This window comes from Lagenorhynchus albirostris, chromosome 8 (assembly GCF_949774975.1).
Source record: "Lagenorhynchus albirostris chromosome 8, mLagAlb1.1, whole genome shotgun sequence".
In the NCBI taxonomy this organism is placed as follows: Eukaryota; Metazoa; Chordata; class Mammalia; order Artiodactyla; family Delphinidae; genus Lagenorhynchus; species Lagenorhynchus albirostris.
Genome location: NC_083102.1, coordinates 82550630 through 82574121, shown reverse-complemented (window position 1 = coordinate 82574121; position 23492 = coordinate 82550630). Strand labels below are relative to the sequence as shown.

Below are 23492 nucleotides of genomic sequence, written 5' to 3'. Positions count from 1 at the left end.
ACTAGGAACAGAGGTAGACTGAACAGGCCAGAGGACTCTGATGGCATCCCTGTGAGAGAGATTTCTGGTTATGGCACTAGGGAAAAGAGACCAATGAAATGGAAAAGGTTCCAAGGAGTTTTAACCATGATTTAGAAGTACTTCCTCTATCTTCTTCAACAAACTTAAAGAGACAGGAAAGGAAAACACTGATTTACATTTGAATGCATTTAAAAAAGAGCCCTGTTAATATCAGCTATCTTATGATCATGACCCATGGTAATTGCTGGTGTCATTAATACATAACCTTCGATGATATTTCAAATGATTTTTTAAAGCTTTTCAATGTATTCTTTTCTTTTACGGCTAAGGTGTTGGGAAGACAGTTGTAGGCAACGCCCATTCAGGGACCTGTTTGGGGAATTTAAGCTAATCTTTAATATCTCATTCTCTCAATGCTGATTTACTGTGATCATCTGTTGTATTTCACTTATCACAAGAGTATAAGTGAAATGTAATAAGATCACAAGGTTAGTGCAGTTATAAGAAAAAGAGTGTGGTATTCATAACTGAAGGATGGGTCTTACTGGTTTGAACAAACACATTCAGTAGTGGCTCATTTTGGTAATATTGATTTGTGGAGCAAATGGAGGAATTACCTAACTATTTCTTCTTATATCCAGTGTGTGCATGGATCATAACCATAGTAGAGATTCAATAAACTCAACAAATGCCCTTTTTAGTTTGATGTGTATATTTTTCCAACCATTTTCAGGAAATTCTATTTAGTGAGAGAACTTCAATAAATGATTTAAAAAATATGAATCAGCCATTAGGGCAGATGAATGAATCACTGTTAAAAGTAAGAAGACCATTTACCAAAAAGGAGTTCTAAATGAACCTCATGGTAAGAAAAGTGCTACTCTATAGATAGGGTGGGGATTTCAAAAACAAACACAATCACAGTTTTAACAACATATGGTTTTGCCATTGTTTTTTTAAACTTTCATTTATTTTTAAGGAGTAGGAAAATTTAATATGAATGGATACCAGTGAATGTGTATAGTATATAGACTTGTTGAATACGGTAGCTACTAGCCATGTGCCACAATTAAGCACTTGAAATGTGGCTAGTAAAAATTGAAATAGGCTGTAAATACACACTGGATCTTGAGATTTGTTAGTTTTTATATTGGTTACATGTTAAAATGATATTTTGGATATGGTGGGTTAGATAAAATATACCTGATACTTATTTTATTTTTAAAATGTGGCTACTGGAGAATTTTAATGTTATATATACAGTTTGTATTCTATTTCTCTTAACTATGCTGGAATTAAGATTTCTAGATTTTTCTAGGACACATATTTCACCTAATCCCTTGCCACTTGCTTGATTTTTAAACAGATGGCGCCTCATTTCCACCTTTCATTGAGAAGACCCGGGTATTGCAATTCTTTTCCTCTGACATTTGCAGGTAAGACAAAGAAACTGATATGTTCCTATATATCAGAATTCTTTCTCCAAGTGAAAAAACACAGGCATAGAAGATCATACTTGATAATCATATTATTTGAGAAAAATAAAATACATTTAGGCAAGTTTTTCTTGACATATTAAGAATAAATACAATATGGAATTCATAATATGTTTATTAAGTCTTTAAAAAATTGAAGGTTGCAGAAGGATACTTTGCATAACGAAAATCATTTTCTCCTTCTTCATTTCTAAGCAAGAACATTTCTTTTCTCTTACTAAACTAGTAAAACAGTGAGGCGTGGCTCCACCTGAGCAACCTCATTCTCAATGTGCTCACAGAGTCCTCACAGACGTCAATGGACAGACGACAGAATATCAATAAGGCAACAGAGATCCTAAATGACACAATAGAACAGTTAGACTTAATTGATATTGTCAAAACATTACACCCAAAATAACCAGACTACACATTGTTTTCAAGTGTACATGGAATATTCTCTAAGGTAGACCACATACTAGGACAAAAAATAAGCCTCAACAAATTTAAGAGGTTAGAAATTATTTCAGGCATCTTTTCTGACCACAATGGCATGAAACTAGAAATCAACCACAGAAAGACAAATGAGAAAGTAATGATTACATGGAGACTAAACAACATGCTACTAAAAATACAATGGGTCAACAATGAAATCAAAGAGGAAATTAAAAATACCTTGAGACAAACAACTATGAAAATACAACCATACAAAATCTATGGGACACAGCAAACGCAGTCATAAGAGGGAAGTTTACAGCAATATAGGTCTTCCTCAGAAAACAAGAGAAATCTCAAATAAACTAACTTACCACCTAAAAGGATTAGAAAAAGAAGAAGAAACAAAGCTTAAAATGCACAGAAGGAAGGAAATAATAAAGATCAGAGAGGAAATAAATACAATAGATATTAAAAAAATAATAGAAAAAAAAATCAAGAGCTGGTGTTTTGAATGGATAAACAAAAGCGACAAAATTCTGCCCAAGCTCACCAAGAAGAAAAAAGAGAGGACTCAGATAAACAAAATAAGAAAGGTACAAGGAGAAATAACAACTGACACCACAGAAACACAAAAAATCATAAGAGAACACTGTGAACAATTAGATGCCAACAAATTGGACAACTGAGAAGAAATGGACAAGTTTCTAGAAATATACAGCCCACCAAAACTGAATCAAGAAGAAATAGATAATTTGAACAGATTGATCACTAGAAGTAAAATAGAATTGGTAATAAAACAAACAACCAAACAAAAAACCTCCCTGCAAACAAAAGTCTAGGACTGAATGGCTTCACTAGCGAATTCTGCTAAACATACAAAGAAAAACTTATACTGATCCTTCTCAAACTCTTCCAAACATTGAAGAGGAGGGAACACTCACAAAGTTATTCTATAAAGTCACTTCCATCCTGATAACAAAACCAGGCAAAGGCATTACCAAGAAAGAAATTACAGGCCAATATCTTTGATGAATATAGATGAAAAAATCCTCAACAATATATTAGCAAACTGAATCCAACAATATATAAGAAGAATCATACACTATGATCAATTGGATTCATTCTGGGGCCACAAGGATAGTTCAACATAGGCAAACAATCAATGAGATACACCACATCAGCAAAAGAAAAGACAAAATGTCACAATAGATATGATTATCTCAATAGATACAGAAATATCATTTGATAAAATTCAACATCAATTCATGATAAAAATTCTCACCAAAGTGGATATACAGGGAACATATCTCAGCATAATAAAAGCTATTTATTAGAAACCCACAGCCAACATAATACTCAAAAATGAGAAGCTGAAAGCCTTCCTGTTAAATTCTGGAACAAGACATGCCCACTGTCACCACTTATATTCAACACAGTATTGGAAGTCCCCATCACAGCGATCAGACAAGAAAAAGAATCAAAGGTATCCAAATTGGAAGGGAAGAGGTAAAACTCTCATTATACGTAGATCACATGATACTCTATATAGAAAAACCCTAAAGACTCCACACAAAAGCAAGGTAGCAGGATACGAGATTAACATACAGAAATCTGTTGCATTTCTTTACACTAACAATGAAATATGAGAACAAGAAAGTAAAAAACCAATTTCTTTCAAAATCACATCCAAAAAATGCTTAGGAATAAACCTGACCTAGGAGGTGAAAGACCTACACTGAGAACTATAAAACATTGATAAAGGAAACTGAAGATGATTCAAATAAATGACTATATCTCATGCACTTGGCTTGGAAGAATTAATGCAGTAAGTCCCCTACATTCGAACGAGTTCCATTCCAAGAGTATATTCGTAAGTCCAATTTGTTTGTAAGTCCAACAAAGTTAGCCAAGGTACCCAACTAACACAATTGGCTATACAGGACTGTACTGTAATAGGTTTATAATACTTTTCACAGAAATAACACATAAAAAACAAACAAACACAAAAAATAAAGAAAACATTTTCAATCTTACAGTACAGTACAGTAGTACCAGCTACATACCACCGCCACTTTTACTCTTACTTTTGGACATCCTGGGCTTGAAATACAGATACTGCACTACTGTACTCTATACAGTAGTGTACAGTAAAGTACACAAAAGCACAACCACTTGTGGAGGATGCACACACATGACAATGTATGCCACACAGGTGAACTAACTTATGTGATTGGACATATGAATGCATGTTCGCATCTTTGAAAGTTCACAACTTGAAGGTTTGTATGTAGGGGACTTATTGTATTGTAAAAATGGCCACACTACCCAAAGCAGTCTACAGACTTAATGTGATCCCTAACAAATTACCCATGACATTTTTCACAGAAATAGAACAAATAATCATCAAATTTATATGGAAACACAAAAGACCCAGAATTGCCAAAGCAATTGTGAGGAAAAAGAACAAAGCTGGAGGCATAACCCTTCCAGACTTCAGAAAGCTACAGTAATCAAAACAGTGTGGTATTGGCAGAAAAACAGACATATGGATCAATGGAACAGCACAGAGAGTCCAGAAAGAAGCCCACGTATCTACAGACAATTCACCTTCAACGAAGGAGACAAGAATATACAACGGAGTAAAGAGTCTCTTCAGCAAGTGGTATTGAGAAAGCTGGAGAGGTGCATGTAAATCAACGAAGTTAGTACACACCCACACAACATACACAAAAATAAACACAAAATGGCTAAAAGACCTAAATATAAGACACAACACCATAAAACTGCTAGAAGAGGACCTAGGCAAAACATTCTCTGACATAAATCATAGCAGTGGTTTCTAAGGTCAGTCTCCCAGGACAATAGAAATAAAACCAAAAATAAACAGAAGGGACCTAATCAAACTTATAAGCTTCTACACAGCAAAGGAAAACATAAACAAACTGTAAAGAGAACATAAAGACTGGGAGAAATTATTCACAAACAATGTGACCCAAAAGGGCTTAATTTCCAAGATATACACACAGCTCATACAGTTCAGTGTCAAAACAAACAAACAAACAACCCAATCAAAAAATGGGCAAAAGACCTAAATAGACATTTCTCCAGAGAAGACATACAGATGGAGAACAGCCACTTGAAAAGATGCTCAAAACTGCGAATTATTAGAGAAATGCAAATCAAAACTGCAGTGAGGTATCACCTCACACCCGCCAGAATGACCATCGTCAAAACGTCTAAAAATAATAAATGCTGGAGAGGGTGTGGAGAAAAGGGAACCCTCCTACACTGTTGGTGAGAATGTAAATTGGTGCAGCAATTATGGAAAACAGAATGGAGGGTCCTTAAAATATAAAACTACGGTTACCAGCAATCTCACTCCTGGACATATATCTGGAAAAGACAAAAACTCTAATTAAAAAATATATATGCACCCCAATGTTCATAGCAGCACTATTTACAATAGCCAAGATATGGAAGCAATCTAAATGTCCATCAACAGATGAATGGATAAAGAAGATCTGGTATATATACACAATGGAATATTACTCAGCCATAAAAAACTGAAATAATGACATTTACAGCAACACAGATGAATCTACTGATTATCATAGTAAGTGAAGTAAGACAGAGAAAGACAAATAGTGTATGATATCACTTATAGGTGGAATCTAAAAAAATTGTATGAACAAACTTATTTACAAAACAGATTCATAGACACAGAAAACAAACCTACAGTTACCGAAGGGGAAAGTGGGAGAGAGAGAAACTAGGAGTTTGGGATTAACATATACACACACTACTATATAAACAAGGTCCTAGTTTATAGCACAGGGGACTATATTCAATATCTTGTAATAAGCTATAATGAAAAAGAATCTGAAAAAGAATATATATGCATATATTTGAATCATTTTGCTGTACACCAGAAACTAACAGAACACTGTAAATCGACTATACTTCAATTTTAAAAAATGTCCAAGATGGTGATACCACAGTCACAGAACTATGTTCATGTGCTCTGCTGACACTACAGCATCTTTTCAAATTGATGGGGTCCAGTAGCTATCACACAAGCACTGGCACCCACACTGGTATGCTTGCATCCTAGCTCTGTTTCTAGACACTGTGTGGTGTGGGCAAGTATTTAATATCTCTGAATATTTTCCTTATCTATAAAATTGAAGAGAGTAGCATTTCTTCATACAGAATTATCTGGCCATTAGAAATATTATGTATTGAGTTCCAGTACGTTGCTGAGGTTATGGTGGACACTTGGTAAATGATGGCGCATAGGAGACATGTATCAAAACCCACATGCACACACCCTAGGAAGTGAGCAGCACTTCTCTCCAGGATTAAGTTGTGGAAGATTGAAATTTTATTTTCTTTCATTTAAACTGGGCACAAATAGAGGACTTGAGGAAGTCATATATTTACTCTATAAAGGAAACTAACTCTGAGAAATGTCCTCAGTATAAATACTCCACGGTAGTTCACAAGCAAAAATTATTCTCAGAAGCTTTTGAAAACAAAGGTAAGAAGAGCTCATACTCAGGTACTGAGTTCTGGTGTGTCTTAAAATATCACAAGAACATTTTTCCTAAGACTTAAGCAAGAATTCTAACAAGATTATATCCAGTTTTTCTAATTTAAAAATAAGAAAAACAGAATCTCCATAATGAAGTTCAGTTTTCCAGAATGAAGGTCTTTCTTATCTGTGTTTAGATCATTCTATGCTGTGTTTGGAGCTGAAATTAATCTGAAAGGAATCCCTGTGTATAGATTTATCCTTCCATCCTTGGCTTTTGCATCTCCACTTCAAAATCCAGACAACCACTGTTTCTGCACAGAAAAAATTATCTCCAAAAATTGTACCTTATATGGTGTGCTAGATATTGGCAAATGCAAAGACGGTGAGTAAAAGGTCTTGATGTCACAATCCATGGCATAATATGCATTTTTCTTTAAAATGTAAATTTCACCTAGGTTTCCTTTCCACCAGAAATTTAAAGTGAGAAAGTAAAAAGGGCAGAAAGTAAAGGTGATGATAAGATATTTTTGTTCTGATTTTTGTACCGCTTTCAAGCTCCCAGTTGTTTCAGTGTTGCAAAGCTTAGTTATTATTAGGTAAAACCCTACTGATATTTCCCTGTGCTACTTTGGAAAATGTCTCTTTAGGTCCTTTGCTCACTTTTTAATTGGGTTATTTACGTTCTTGAGTTGTGTGAATTCCTTGCATATTTTAGATTTTAATCACTTATGGGATATGTGTTTTGCAAATATTTTCTCCCATTCCATAGGTAGGTTTTTCATTTTTTGATGGCTTTCTTTGTTGTGCAGAATCCCTGTGCTCCTTTTAGATTTAGGGTAAAATGAAAATAATTCTCAGAATACTCTGAGCATCCCAACTCACCCATCTGACGTTTTTCTAACTTTTTCTACCCTAGAAAATGGTAAATAAAAATAAATATATTTCAGGATGTCTCTGAAAGAAGAATTGACTCAAACACGAAATTTGGAGTCTATCTTATTTTGCTCACCTTTTTCATATTGGAGTGGGTGAGAATAAAGAAAGAAAAGCCTCTTAAATTCTCAGTCCACAGACATATAACTCCCTAAAACATGAAGGTATGTGGTTGTAAATTTGTGTTCAGCAGCTAAGCTTTACATATTGAAAATAAACACCTAAGAGATAAATGACAGACATCAACTGAATGGTTAGTAGGATGATGCAGAAGCTTATATTTTATTTTTGCTCAAAAGTGATTAGATGTAATAATTTTCCCTCACCCTCATTCCCCATTTAGTATTCAAAGCCAACTTTGCATTTCTTTTAACTTAAAAATCTATTTTCAAGGAAATCTTTTGAGTGCTACGCGTAATGAGGAAAATGATTTATCCCAATTGTCTCTTAAAACTTGTTTTCAGGAAAACCTGTGTACATTTCACTTCCTCATTTTCTACATGCAAGTCCTGAAATTGCAGAACCTGTTGAAGGCTTAAGTCCAAATGAAGAGGAACATAGCACGTACTTAGATGTTGAACCTGTAAGCAAATACATTATTGATCTGATTGGTTTAGCATTTTTTTAAATGAAAGAAAAATTAAGTTCTTCCCTTTCTGTCAATCACATTTATTGATGATATTTACTGCATCACAATCTTGACAAATTACTTAAAATTTTTTATTGAAGTATAGTTGATTTACAATGTTGTGTTAATTTCAGGTGTACAGCAAGTGATTTAGTTATATTTATATGTATTTTTTTCAGATTTTTTTTTCCCTTATAGGTTATTACAAAATACTGAGTATAGTTCCCTGTGCTACATAGTAGGTCCTTGTTAGTTATCTATTTTATATAGAGTAATGTGTATATAATTACCTACTTTTATTTCAAGGAAAATCTCATTGGTTTCTTCCTGTTGTTACTTATGAAATGTCGAGGTAATTCTATTTTAGTTTTTTCAGCATATGGAACTTTATAATCCTTTTTAATTGTTTGTAGGTCAGGGATAGTAATGATGGGTATGATTCTAATTGGCTTAAAACAATTTGGTATAAATTACAATTTTACTGTCATTTTATACTTAACTGTAAGTATTGCTTATATGAAGGGACACTGTAGATCATGAGGGATTAAAAGATTTTATGGGTATATGCGCACTTGAGGCAAGATCTATTATACTTAGCGTCAGGAAAAATCTATTAAATTTCCTATAGTGTAACAGTTTCAACTTTTAATTTATTTTAATATTCTCCTCTTCAAAAGTTAAACGTGCCAGACATGGCACGTTTGTGCCAGACATGCCAGAATTTTAGTAGTCACATTTAATTTTAACTAATGATAGAAGTATTATAATTATACTGATGACACATGGGTTCTGACTGAATATATATTTGACCATATATAATTTGGGATTTAAATTGACTATATGAGTTCTAAGTTTCACTGCTGTTGTTGTTGATTCCCCAAAACCAATTCAGATAAATATCACCTTGACAGTAGGTTGGGCAAAGAAATTGTGTGTGTGTGCATATATACATGTGTGTATAGGTCTGTATACACACATGCATATACACATAAAATGTAATTATGAAGAGTTATGTACATAATATTTAATATGTCTAATTAATTATTTAATAAACTTCACAAGTTTCAAGTACTACAGTTTTCCCTTAGGTTCTATATAACAGTAAAAATAAGTTTTAGATATTATAAATGAATTATTTAAAGGAAGTTGGTAATTATTTTAGTTTGTTCTCTTTTTAGATAACTGGATTCACTTTACAATTTGCAAAACGCCTGCAGATCAATGTACTGGTTAAGCCAGGAAAAAGCATTGGGTGAGTCTCTTGAACAGGTTCATTATGATTTTTAGTATTTTCTTGCCAGAAAGTGAGTATATGTATGAAATTAAGTGGAAATAATATAAAATTTCAACTTTTCTTTGACTTAATATCATGAAATAATTACTGTTTATAACTTTCATCTGTAATTTAGAATTATATCTAGTGTGTATTGAAATTGTATTTACACATATTCTGGAATTAGTGTATGATGGCGTTTCTCATTTTGCTAGCTGTCCAAATATTTCCAGGACAATTGTTTCTAAAATTCAATTTTAGTTTCCTGGGTATAAATTGTCGAAAGGGAAAATACATGCTTAGAAAAAGTCAATCTAATTAGAAATATGTATTAGAAAGATTTATAAGAGTGAAAGATGTCTGATAAACAGCCATAGTAATATTTAAATGATTCATTACAAGGAACAAAAATCAAGGAACTTAGCAAGTTTAAGAGCAACTAATTTCTGAACATTTATTTACACTAGTAATTACTAACATTTCTGTTATATATGGGTATTATATTAGTATATATTGTTATAATTATTTTCAATGTTTATTACAGAGCATTAAAGGGTCTGAAGCAGAATTATATGGTGCCTGTTCTTTGGCTTAATGAGGTTAGTATTCTTATCTCTTAGTCACCAAAAACTGTAAACTTCCTTGTATATAGAAACAGATTTTAGTGTTTGAAAATTGAATACATATGTATAGAATTTGAAGTTGTATGTGTTTCCATTACCTATATAGGTGAATTTATATATTATTAATTATATAATTAATTATTCTGAGAGAACGAAGCCACACAGAAATATCAGGTTTATGTTAGTTTTCAGTGTTTTTATTTCAGAAGGATGAAGTACTTCCTATAATTTTACATTATTTTCATAATACAACTAGTAAACACTTTTTCTTGTCATAGTGCTTGTGTTAGGAAAGAGTCATACATACACGTAACTCCAAGTAACTCAATGTGAATACTGTAGTGCTAATAAAAGCAAACCAAACTTATAAAGACCAGGTAAGAGTAGGTGTCTGCAGTCTATCTGAGTGCCTAACAAGATATTTTTAGTACAAATCACAGAATTGATTAGCCACAGAATGAGGAAATGCACTACAGAAGTCTTCAGAGGAAAGAAACTGTTGGCCTTTCCAATTTCCCTCTGTCACTAGGAAACATCCTTTGGAAAACTGGAAAATATTTCAGTAAGACCTTTGTATAGATCAATGAAGTCAGTGTATTGGAGAGGGCTATATAACATGTTTCAAAGGAAGATTATATTTCTCTCTCTAAATATTCTACCTTGGCATTTACTGCCTTCTTTGACATGAAAAGGGAATTACACTGTCTTTTCTTATAGATAAAGATGACTAACATCTATGCAGTGTTTCGAAAAAAGAGTGATACATAAATGGAGAGTTTTGAGTAATTTGCTCCACTAATCAACTGAAATAATGCTAATTGTTAACTTGATTACAGACTGGCACAATCGGTGATGAGAAGGCAGAAATGTTCAGAAATCAAGTGACTGGAAAAATAGAACTCCTTGGCCTGGTAGAAATGATCTTAATCAGTGTTGGTGCGGTGATGTTTACTGCTTTTATGATTTCATACTGTGCATGCAGATTGAAGAGTGTAGAATAAGTAAGTATATAACAAAATATATATATGGCCTCAGTAATGTTAGTTTATATATTACTGTTTCCATTTTATCAAACAGGAGTTATAAATTAGGCTGCAAATATTTCTGGACATGTCTGGCCAACTATCATTGTTAATACATCCTCGAAGTTTTGAGATACTAAATGTAAATTAAAACATAAATGAAACCTGAATGAGTAATAAGGCCTACTAATATCAAGCAGATCACTATATTTCATCTTTATTATTGGAGGAATGGGCTAAAATATGAAATTGTCACCTTCAAAGTTAGAATGTTGCACAAAAGCTATATATGTACTAACTTTTCTTTTCCTAATTATTTCTAGCTAGTTAATTATTTTAAAATTACAAATAATTAATTTAATAGATCAATGACCAGGAAAGTTTATGTAAAACTGAAAATGGTAGCTATTTGGGGAAATTAGAATTTACAAGGGAAAAGAAAATAAAAAGGAAAATTAAATAAGCTAGAAATTAATGAGAAATGAAAACTCAATCAATGATAGAACTAAAATTAGGTAAAAATATGCTATTTTTAAATGAAGATAGCATATTAATATAGAAACAGGATTGTTGCATATAGTCATGCTGTCCAAAATCACAGCGTGTACTCTAGATGTTTAGTGTGGAAGCCCTGATGAATTATTACAATTCAGGAGCTAGAACTGAATACAACAATACAAGAAAACAGAAGACAAAAATGTTCACACAGTAAAACCAAATTACTCAGAGTTTACAGGAAAATCAGCTAAATGTAGACAGATTTGAGTTTTGACAAAACTGTAGAGGTGTTTCAGGCCTCTGTGTTTTAGGTATTACTGCACAAGCCCCCTTGTACATAGAGGAATGAATGCCTGACCCTATCTTCCCTAAGCCTTTCTTTACTAATCATACTTGGCATAGGTATGGCCTATGGGGGGTAGGGGGGGAATTTGTCACTTACCCATAGTTTCTGTCCCCCCTCCCTTCCCAGGAACCTCAAAAAATATACACAATCAAAATAAAAGCAATATACTTGGTATGAAAAAATCACAACTTCAAAACAAAAGTCTTCTTGTTCTACTTCCAATCAGCCTGTTGACTGTAACCTGTCATGTAGAAATTCTGGAACTGCCACTGGTAATTACTGAGCTTTTATTATGTGCCAAAATCATGCTAAATATTTTACATGAATTATCACAACTAATCCGTAATAATATTTCATGAGTTTCCAATAATCAGGGATTCATTAGCATCCATTCTATCTTATGGAGTCATCCCAGAAAGTTAAAAATTTAAACTGTACAAAATTGTCCATTTTCACAGTGTGAATCAGTCAAACTGAAGATGAAGAAAAATGAAGTGGAATTTTTGGACAATATTTTTTTGGATATGAAATTGAGAGCTTGAGACTAGGAAGGCAACTCCATTTTTTGTTCTGATTATTTCTGTCACTATTCACTCAAAAGAGGACTGAATAATTCTGCCTACAATCCATTTGAATAGGTATTCAAAACGCTAACCTAATATATTCACATTATAACACATAAAGGAAATATTGCATCACCTTTAAGACCTGTCATTAGTCCAGTAACAAATAAGTTATGATTAAACAAAGTAATTCATATGAACACATACAATAGACAAAAAGATCATCCACTGATAAGCCAAATTACAACAAAAACTTCTTCTAGTGGGAAAATATGCTTTTCAAAATGAAGTATGAGTCATAAATTTTTTCTGTATAGTTCTCTACTGAAATTACATGAACAATTTCATCAGTGCTTAATGAGCCCTGAATGCCAATTATCTTGGGTCTGTACATGGCTCTATTAAGGTGAAAGACTGAAAACTTTCTAGAGTGCCTTTGTCAACAAGTATATTGGTTTGGCTTAACATCTGACTGTTACAGGGAAAAGCTACTGCTCTTTACACAACAATACGTCTTTTTTCTTTACAAATAGAGAAGAACACTGTTCTCTGTAGATTACTTGATTTACTAGATTTAGAAGAATTACAGATATAGATTTCCTTAAAGAAGCTTCAGTTTTGAATATTATAATAATTATGCCTTTGGGAAGATTTATAAACAATTGAAAAATAAAGAGATGGATGTACAAGAGGGAGTAAAGCAAAGATGGTGGAGCTAAGGTGTGATTTTGCTCAATGGATCACAAAGAGAATAAGCCAATAGTCCTTTCGAAAGTAGTAGTATATACACCGCTAAATGGAGGATGGTCTGAAGGGACAGCAAAGAGTGGAAATGCTCATCCAGAGCAGATTTAACGAGCTACCCCTCCTTATCTGGCCACACGCAGCTCTTGAGAGCTGGGAAGCAGCCTTCCATGTATCCTGGAATGGGAAAATAATTGCCTTATCCATGAAGTTCATCAGAGAATTTTTTCTGCAGCTTGAGAAATTGGGCTAATTACTAGAAAACATGACATCTGCAGTAATTAGAATTTGAATATTACCTGTTTTATTTTTCCACGAGTTTTTGATAAGTACTTACCTTTCTTCTGCTTTCCAGGAAGCAAATGAGTCTTTACATTTATGCACCAGCTACATCAGGATCTTTCTTAATATCGACCTACAAAATAAAGATTTAATATGCTTTATGTTTGCAAAACACACCTTATCTTATAGTTGAAGAACTGGTGGCACTTTTTTTTTTTTTTTGTACTGAGAAGCAGCACATTTCTAAAGGATTATTAAGATGTCATTAAAATCCATACTTTGAATAAAACAGCACCTTTTAAAATTCAACATGTTCACAATGGAATGGATTTCAGTTTCTACAGATGTGGCTTCAGCATTATCCAGTTATTTTTATTTGGTACTGATTCACTGATTGGTTCCAGTTTGCTAAATTCAGCAGATGGGTGGATGTTCTAAACAAATCCTGGACCCTGAACTCTTGTCTTCCTCATCAAAGGGAAAACATCACTACCCTCATCAGTGCCCCTGCAATACAAAGACCCCAGGACTGTCAGGACATTGCATTTCATGAGTATCAACTATTTTGAAAGACATTTAAGAATGGAAACTAAATGACTGGCCTATGAACCATTTATTAAACATTATTTAATTTTCTTTCTCTATTAAATCCTTCACACAGCATGAGCAAGCCTTATCACCACGCTCTTTATAACAATATGGCTCACATTTTTGTCAGTGATAATGCAAATGAACATGTTTAGGGACTTTGTCATTTTCCACATTCTGCAGCTCTTCTGGAAATCTGAGTAGATTTTGATCTTTTCACTCAGTTGCATATAACTTATGCTTGGCAACTTCAGAATGCTGTGCTAGTATTAAGAGATGTAAATGATAATAAAGAAATTATTGTGTGGGAGATTACAAAGAGTAGAATGTCCATTCATAGTTATTTGTTATAATAATTCTTGCTTTCATAGTCGCCTCAGAAAGACTGGTTTCAAACATTAAAAAATGTTGCTCCTTAAATTCCTGTGCTTTTGTCCAGTTCCTGTTGTGTCACAAAACATTTACTCTGGTTTTCTGACCGATGAATTCTATCTGAATTTTTATTTCTTTATGCATCTATATTTCCTCATGAAACATTTCTGAATTCAATCTTGACCACTTTTTCCTTTGCTAATTTTTTGAGCCAGTTGGGGGAAAAGGAAATAAAAAGATACTTGGTCATGCTTTAGAGTTACAGTATTTAAATTCTAGACTATGAACTATATTTCCTTTTTATTAGAAGACATATTGTTAGGTAACCCTGCTTTCTTTAGCAGGGGTTCACTTATGGCAGAGAGCACTAGGCCCCCTAAAAAGGCCCCCCATAGAAAGAGAAGATGGATCACATTCTGCCTATGTTTACACACAGAGGTTTCTAGGATAAATTATTAGTAACTGGTTTGTCTAGATACTAAAATCAAGAATAATTAATCTCCTCATGCTAGCTGCCAGGGTAAATACTGAAAACCCCAAACTAAGATACCACCAGTTTGGAAGGATTGTTGGAAAATCTTGAAGATACTCAAAACATACTGATGTAATAATGTCCTCTCATTTATTGGGAACAGAAAAAAAGTATCCCCCTAAGATATGGACATATGAGATCCTAAACATCCTCTTCTGATACTTGAGTCTACTTTCGCCATATTAGGATATTTGTGGACATGTTGATCTAGGAGGAATATAAAGGATACTTCTTTAAATCTTAAACTAAGTAGGGCTGAATGATGTAAAGTAGAAACTGTTCAGAAGAATTGGTTGAGAAATTACATATCCACCTCATGGCAGAACTGTATAACCAATCAATTTTAAATCTTCATACAAAAATGCATCTCATAGTATATAGATATCAGGAAAAAGGCTTTGATTTATGTGTCTATAACTAAATATATGAATATTCTAATCTTTACCATTCCTCACCATGTTTTCTCTAAATTCTATATATTATGTATGAGGAAGGATAATTCATATTCAAAGATAAGTGAAATACATTAAAAATACCCAGTAGAAAAAAATAATACTTCATTTAATAAATGGGAGATAGATTTTTCATATAAAAAATGGATTTGGATGTGTGTGTGTTTCCGTGTGCATGTGCGTATGCTGAATTGGGAGTGGGCGCTTTTGGGAATGTGTTAAACGTGACTTGTTTGACTTAGAGAAAGTGTCATTGTACACGTGAATGAATTTGTATGTTTTATTCCATAGAAAACTTGCACCATTTTGTAAAGTGGCACATTTTCATTCCAAGGTATGTTTAATCACCACAAAACTATAGTTGTTCAAAACTTAAGTTTGAAAATGTATAGCATATGCAAAAGAGTTAACATAAGTTAGAGAATCTATAGCATCTTAAAACGGGTGAAGGCTTACTGTTGCTGACAAGTACATGAAAAGAGCTATACAGTTTTCAGTTCTCAGAAAAAGAGAAGAAAAGGGGGTATCATTTCAGGAAAAAAATGTACTAATAAGGCAAATTGGTTATCCCTGAAAATTTGTTCTTGTGAAAGTGCTGGATATTTGTATTTGGATTTTTACATGTGAAATAATCTGTCAATCTTAACCCATTTTCAATGTCTGAGCTACACATTAATTATCTTTGGAGCTCGAGTTTGTTGCAGCTGTGTTCCACCTGTCAGTTCAGTGTTTCCGGTTGAAGTTCAATGTATTAGAGACACTGTGGCTGCTCTCTCTTTGTCTGCCTCTTCTGGCCCGTCTACAACTCTAAATAACCACTCCACTCACTCCACTTAAACGATCACTGTCCCTTACCCTTTTCTGCATACACTAACAGAACTACCTATGATTGTTTTTCTGAGTTATTTGCAGTGAGCTGAGCTAATGAACTAAGAATGAGTCAGTGTTGAATATCTGTATCAAATACATATAGGCATACTCTGCTTTTTCCTTTTCTGGCTCAAAGGAAGCTATGTTTTTAAATATTTGTGAAAATAAAAACCTTATTAGATAAATGATTTGCTTTTCATTTATAATTTTTGAATGTGCTTGACTTCAATATTGTTTGATATTGCTACTATAATTGTATATTAGCTGTTTTTGTCTATGAGTTATTGACATATTAACTCCCATTTTCTTTTCCCAACTGTTCTCAGATGCTAGTAAGCTTATGTGTACATACTTCAGAAATGTTCCATTCTACACACTCATGAAGGAGAACTGTGACATACCTAGGAAAACATAAATGTTTTAAAGTTTTGTTTCTTTAATTGTGTGAAATCTGAGTCGGGTGCCTCAGCATAACCTGTGAACTTGTTAAAAATGCAGAATCTCAGATGCTAACCCAGATCTACTGAATCAGAATCTGTAGTTTAATAGGATACCAAAGCGATTTCTATACGCAAGAAATTGAAAAAGCCCTGATTTAAGTCATACTGAAATTGGACCACTGTGTAACAGTTTTATTTGACCTGTTGCTGGTAATAGTTTGATATATCAGCAGAATAACTTAAGAGAACAAAGCTATATAAGCATACTGAGATGAGAAGAAATCCATCAGACTTTAAAATTTGCTATAAATATTCTACTAAGTTCTGTCATTTGACTGTTGAACTTGTAAATGCTATTTTCAGATGGTAATAGAACTATCTATATGGCAGAGTAGAGGGTGAGATAGTACTAACTTTATACTCTCTAAATTTTCTAGAATGTGTTCTTTGATCTGCTTGACAATATTCATGACAAATATTCATATTTACTGCATGTAAAGTAGCAGATAGGTCAGGGGCAAGTAAGAGATATTAACACTGGAGATATTCCCCAGAATCAGTCTACATAGTTGAGGACTATGGTCATTATGAAAAGATGGGTCTACATGAAAGGATAGGAAATAAGTGGTGGGTCATTTTATAAACTCCACCTCCTAAATATTAAAGAGGAGAATTTAGTTATTGGAGACTTCTGAGGAACTGTCTTAAAATAGAAATCTGGATTGTGAGAAAGTATTAAATATCTTCAGATTTTGATAGAGACCAGGGAGCAGGATTCTAAAAATTTTCTTTCTTCCGAAACTTTTTGAAATATTAACATACGTTAGTGTTGCACATTTTTCCATAGATATCTGAATAATCATTTAAAATTAAAGGTCCTATAAGATTGAGAGAATTATCTGTATTGATCATCAGCCACTTCCTTTTGCCCATCCCCATTCCCTTCCCACCCCAGCCTGCCACCAGCACACATGTAGCATGTTTCTAGAAGTATAAGGAGGGGTATCAGTGGAGTAACCAACTCAGTGGGCAGTTCAGTCACTAGGATTCAGAAATTTCTTCTACAAATAATTTCTTGCTGAAATGTGTTATTTTTCTGTATTATTTATATTTGCTGTGTTATTAATGAATATTTAGCTCTGGTTCCAGTTGAAGATGGCAACATAGGAAGATCCTGAACTCAACTTCTCCCACACACACTTCAAATCTACAGCAGCATAAGGAACAATTTTCCCTGAATAAACTAAAAACTAGCTGATCAATTCCATGAGACCCACAAGGGCACAGAAAAACTGAGAAATGACTCTGTTAAAGGGCTCACATGCTCAGGCTCACCTCCCCCAGGGTTAGGTACAGAAGCAGCAGAACAAGAGGCACCCAGACTGTATATGAAAGAGGCTCATTTGCTAACTTTAAAATGTCAGACTGAGGTGCAGGCATCTCATTTAGTACACATATAGGCGCCTGCTGGGATACTTTTGTGGGACAGAGGCTGGTGACACCATCTTCACACTCTTCCTCTGCCCTGTTCCAGCAGGTGGGTGCCACCTCCCCCTCCCTCCATGAGCACCATGCTTATGTACCTCCTCTGCCCCATTCCAGCCAGAAGATGCCGATTTCACACTCTCCCTCTGCAGTGCTAAGAAAAACCAGTATCTTCCATAATGGAGTTTTACATGAATTTAATAATTCAGTTTTTATACCTGATGCCCTGGGTTTAGAGGATGATTCCCAGGGGATACCCCTCACCTGGCTCTAGAGGCCAGAGGGCCTTGTGTTCCTGAGTCTCATGGGACTCTAACAATCAGAGTGACAGTTCTTGGCAGACTACCATGCCGAGGACACTGCACAAACAAGAGACTGAAACACTCCCATTCCTTCTGTGATAGAGGCGTATTTGCTTGCCCTGGATCTTTGACCTGAGGGGCATAGGACCTGAGTCCTATGGACATACTCTCAGGGAACATAGGCTGGTGAACACCAGCTCAGTTTTCTCCCTCTGCCTCACTATAGCTCACTGGTAACTTCCAGAAAAGAACTATTTTACTTGTCTGGAGCCCTGATTTTTGCAACTTCCATTCAGAGCACATCTCCAGAACACTTGGTTTTGGAGGCCAAATTGGCATAAAACTATGATCCCACCAGACAGTATAAACCTGCATAATTTAAGAGCTGCAGCATAATTTAAGAGCTTCCAATCAGCCTGAATCTAAGTCCTTGGTGAGTTCCTCCTATTTGGGATGCTGACAGGTCTTGCACACGTGCAACTACTTTAAGCTATTAAAACTAAAATTAGCTGCTTGAACAATCACAAATGTGTCAGAGAAAACCAAGAGCTAGGGCACAGATGAATGATATGGTTCATTTCCTACACAAGACCCCTCCTTTAAGACTGAGAAGGAGGGCTATTACATCTCATGCACAGAAACCAACACAGAGAAAAAAGCAAAATAAAGGAATATGTTCCCCCCAAAAGAACAAGATAGAACCTCAGAAAAAATCTTCATGAAATGGAGATAAGTAATTTACCTGATAAAGAGTTCAAAGTAATGGTCATAAAGATGCTCCTTTAACTCAGGAGAACACAATGAGAACTTCAACACAGAGATAGAACATGTAAAAAAGTACAAAATAAAAGTCACAGAGCTGAAGAATACAATAATTAAACTAAAAATACACTAAGCAAAATTTAACATCAAAATAGATGAAGCAGAAGAAAGGATCTGTGAACTCAAAGACAGGGCAGTGGAACTTACCCATCAGAATACCAAAAAGAAAAAAGAATGAAAAAAAAAACTGAAGACAGTTAAAGGAACTTATAGGACAACATCAAGTTGACTAACATTTGCATTACAGTAGTCCCAAAAGGAGAAGAGAGAAAGAAAGGAGCACATACCTTATTTGAAGAAATAATGACTGAAAACTTGCCTAAGTTTCGGAAGGACACAGACGTCCAAATCCAGGTATACAAAGAGCTCCAAAAAAGATGAATCCAAAAAGATGCTGATCAAGACACATTTTAATTAAAATATTAAAAGTAAAAGACAAGGAGAGAATCTTAAAAGCAGCAAGAGAGAAATTTCCATACAACAGAACCCCCATAAGACCATCAGCAGAATTTTCAGCAGAAACTTTGCAGGCCTGAAGGGATAACCATGATATATTCAAAGCGCTGAAAGAAAAAAAAAATTTCCAACTAAGAATATTCTACCTGAAAAAGTTATCATTCAGAGGTGAAAGAGATAAAAAGTTCACAGACAAGAAAAACCTAAAGGAGTAATTTGCAGATGATATAATACTCTACTTAGAAAATCCTAAAGCTGCCTCCAGAAAACTACTAGAGCACATCAATGAATTCAGTAAAGCTGCAGGATACAAAATTAATATACAGAAGTCTGCTGCATTTCTATACACTAACAATGAAATAGCAGAAAGAGAAATTAAGAAAACAATCCCATTTACTATCACATCATAAAGAATAAAATATCTAGGAATAAACCTAGCTAAGGAGGCCAAAGACCTATGCTTGGAAAATATAAGACATCAATGAAAGAAACTGAATACCACACAAACAGATGGAAAGATATACCGTGTTCCTAGATTGGAAGAACCAACACTCTTAAAATGACCATACTACCCAAAACAATCTAAGATTCAATGTAATTCAATTCAATTTGATAGATTAATTCTATCAAATTACCTATAGCATTTTTCACACAACTGGAACAAAAGATTTTGAAATTTGCATGGAAACAAAAAAGACCCCGAATAGCTAAAATAATCTTGAGAAAGAAGAACTGAGCTGGAGAAACCATGCTCCCTGACTTCACACTATATTACAAAGCTACAGTCATTAAAACAGTATGGTACTGGCACCAGACACATAGATCAGTGGAGCAGGATAGAGAGCACAGATATAAATCCACGCAATTATGGTCAATTACTCTACAAAAAAAGGAGGCAAGAATATACAATGGAGAAAAGACAGTTTCTTCAACATGTAGTGGTTGGAAAACTGGACAGTTACATATAAAAGAATGAAATTAGATCATTCTCTAACACCATATACAAAAATAAATTCAAAATGGATTAAAGAGCTAAATGTTACATCAGAATCTATAAAGCTCCTCAAGGAAAACATAGGCAGATCAAACTTTGACATAAATCATGGCAATTGTTTGTGGATCCATCTCCTAGAGTAATGGAAACAAAAACAAAAGTAAAAAAAATGGGACCCAATTAAACTTAAAAGCATTTGCATAGCAAAGGAAGCCATAAACAAAAGGAAAAGACAAACCATGGACTAGGAGAAAATATTTGCAAACGATGTGACTGACAAGGGCTTAAATTCCAAAATATAAACAGCTTATACAGCTCAATATCAAAACAAAAACAAAAAAAAAAACAATCAAAAAATGCACAGAAGACCTATACAGACATTTCACCAAAGATGACATTCAAATGGCCAACATCCAGATGAAAAGATGTTCAACATCGTTAATTATTAGATAAATGCTAATCAAAATTACACTGAGGTACCACCTCACACCAGTCAGAATGGACATCATTAAAAAGTCTACAAATAATAAATGCTGGAAAGAGTGTGGAGAAAAGGGAACCCTCCGACATTGTTGGTCAGCATGTAAGTTGGTGCAGCTACTGTGGAAAACAGTATGGAGTTTCCTCAGAAAACTAAAAATAGAATTACCATATGATCCAGCAATCCCACTCCTGGACATATATCTGGAAAAGACAAAAACTCTAATCAGAAACAATATGTGTTTCTGATAGCCCAATGTTCATGGCAGCACTATTTATCATAGCTAAGACATAGAAGCCACCTAAATGTTCATCGACAGATGAATGGAGAAAGAAGATACACACACACACACACACACACACACACACACACACACACACACTGAAATATTATTCAGTCATAAAAAAGAATAAAATAATGCCATCTGCAGCAACATGGATGGACCTAGAGATTATCATACTAAGGGAAGTAAATCAGACAGAGAAAGACAAATACCATAAGATACCACATGTGGAATCAAAGAAATTATACAAATAAACTTATTTACAACACAGAAATAGACTCACAGACATAGAAAACAAACTTATAATGACCAAAGTGGAAAGGGGTGGGGAGGAATAAACTGGGAATTTGGGATTAACAGATACACAATACTATACATAAAATAGATTAAAAAACAAGGACCTACTGTATAGCACAAGCAACTATATTCAATATCTTGTAATAACCTAAAATGAAAAAGAATCTGAAAAGAATTTATATATATACGTATGTGTGTGTGTTTGTGTATAACTGAATCACTTTGATGTAATGTGAAACATTGGTAAATCAACTATACTTCAATAAAAGAATAAAAAATAAAAATAAAAATAAAACCAGAAAAAAATAAAGAAAATAGACTAAAAAAAAAGTCAAAAGAATAAATTATCACTAAACCAGTCTTACAAGAAATGTTAAAGAAATTTTTTAAATGAAAAACGGGTGCTAACTAGTAACAAAAAAACTTATGAAAATATGAACCCCACTGGTAAAGGTAAATATTTACTGAAGGTAGTATAAAGGTTGAAAGTCAAAAGTAGTAAAACTAACTGTAGCTACAATAATTACTTAAGGGATATACAAGATAAAGATGTAAATATGACATCAAAAACATAAAGCCAGTGGGGAGAGTAAAAATGTAGAACTTTAAAATGTGTTCAAACTTAAGCAGTTATCAACTTAATATAGACTGTTATAAATATGTTGTTATATGTGAACCTTTATAGGTATGTTATAATGCTGTTGTATGTAAGACTCATGGGAACCACAAAACAAAAACCTGTAATAAGTTAGGCCAGTATACTGCCTAACTTAGGTATATACTTAACAGGTGTATATAGAACATTCCATCCCAAAGCAAGAGAATTCACATTCTTCTCAAGTGCACATGATCTTGAGAATAGATCATATGATAAACCACAAAACAAATTTTAATAATTTTATGAAGACTAAAATCATATCAAGCATCTTTTACAACAATGGTATGAAATTAGAAATCAATTTCAAGAAGAAAACTGGAAAATTCACAAATATGTGCCAATTCCCCAACATGCTACTGTGCTACTGAACAAGCAATGGGTCAGAAAGTAAAACAAAAGAGAAATCAAAAGACATCTTGAGACAAATGAGAATGGAAATACAAAATACCAAAACTTATTGGATGCAGCAAAAGCAGTTTTAAGAGGGAGTAAATAATGATAAATGCCTACTTCAAGAAATAAGAAAAATCTCAAACAACCTACCTTCACACTTCAAGGAACTAGAAAAAGGAAAAAAAAATGAGGTTCAAAGTTAGCAGAAGGAAGGAAATAAAAACAGAGCAGAAATAAATGGAGACCAAAAGACAGTAGAAAAGATCAGTAAAACTAAGAGCTATGAAATCAGTAATCTAAAACCTCTCACTAAATGGAAGTTCAGGACCTGACAACTTCATCAGTGATTTCTATCAAGCATTCAAACAAGAATTGATACCAATCCTTCTCAAACTCCTTTAAAAAATAGAAGAGGAGGAAACACTCCAAACTCATATTACAAGGCCAGCAAAACCATCATACCAACACTAGACAAGGAAGCCACAAGAAAAGAAAATTACAGGCCAATATCTCTGGTGAATATGGATGCAAAAATCCTCAACAAGATATTAACAAATCAAATTCAACAACACACTGAGAGAATTATGCACCATGATCAAGTGGAATATATTCCAAGGACACAAGCATGGTTCAACATGTGCAAATCAATCCACGTAATACACCACATTAACAAAATGAAAGATAAAA

General features: G+C 33.8%; 1 protein-coding gene across 1 annotated transcript in view; it reads left to right on the top strand.

Annotated features, from left to right (window-relative positions):
- The window catches only part of LOC132524789 (platelet glycoprotein 4-like), a 29359-nt gene extending 18433 nt beyond the window's left edge, over positions 1 to 10926 (top strand). Inside the window, exons 7-12 of the mRNA XM_060157201.1 lie at positions 1388 to 1457; positions 6663 to 6850; positions 7866 to 7984; positions 9208 to 9281; positions 9847 to 9901; positions 10762 to 10926. Of these exons, the coding sequence (XP_060013184.1) occupies positions 1388 to 1457; positions 6663 to 6850; positions 7866 to 7984; positions 9208 to 9281; positions 9847 to 9901; positions 10762 to 10926 (671 nt within the window). The remainder of the gene's footprint in view (positions 1 to 1387; positions 1458 to 6662; positions 6851 to 7865; positions 7985 to 9207; positions 9282 to 9846; positions 9902 to 10761) is intronic.
- Positions 10927 to 23492: the final 12566 nt, after the last annotated feature.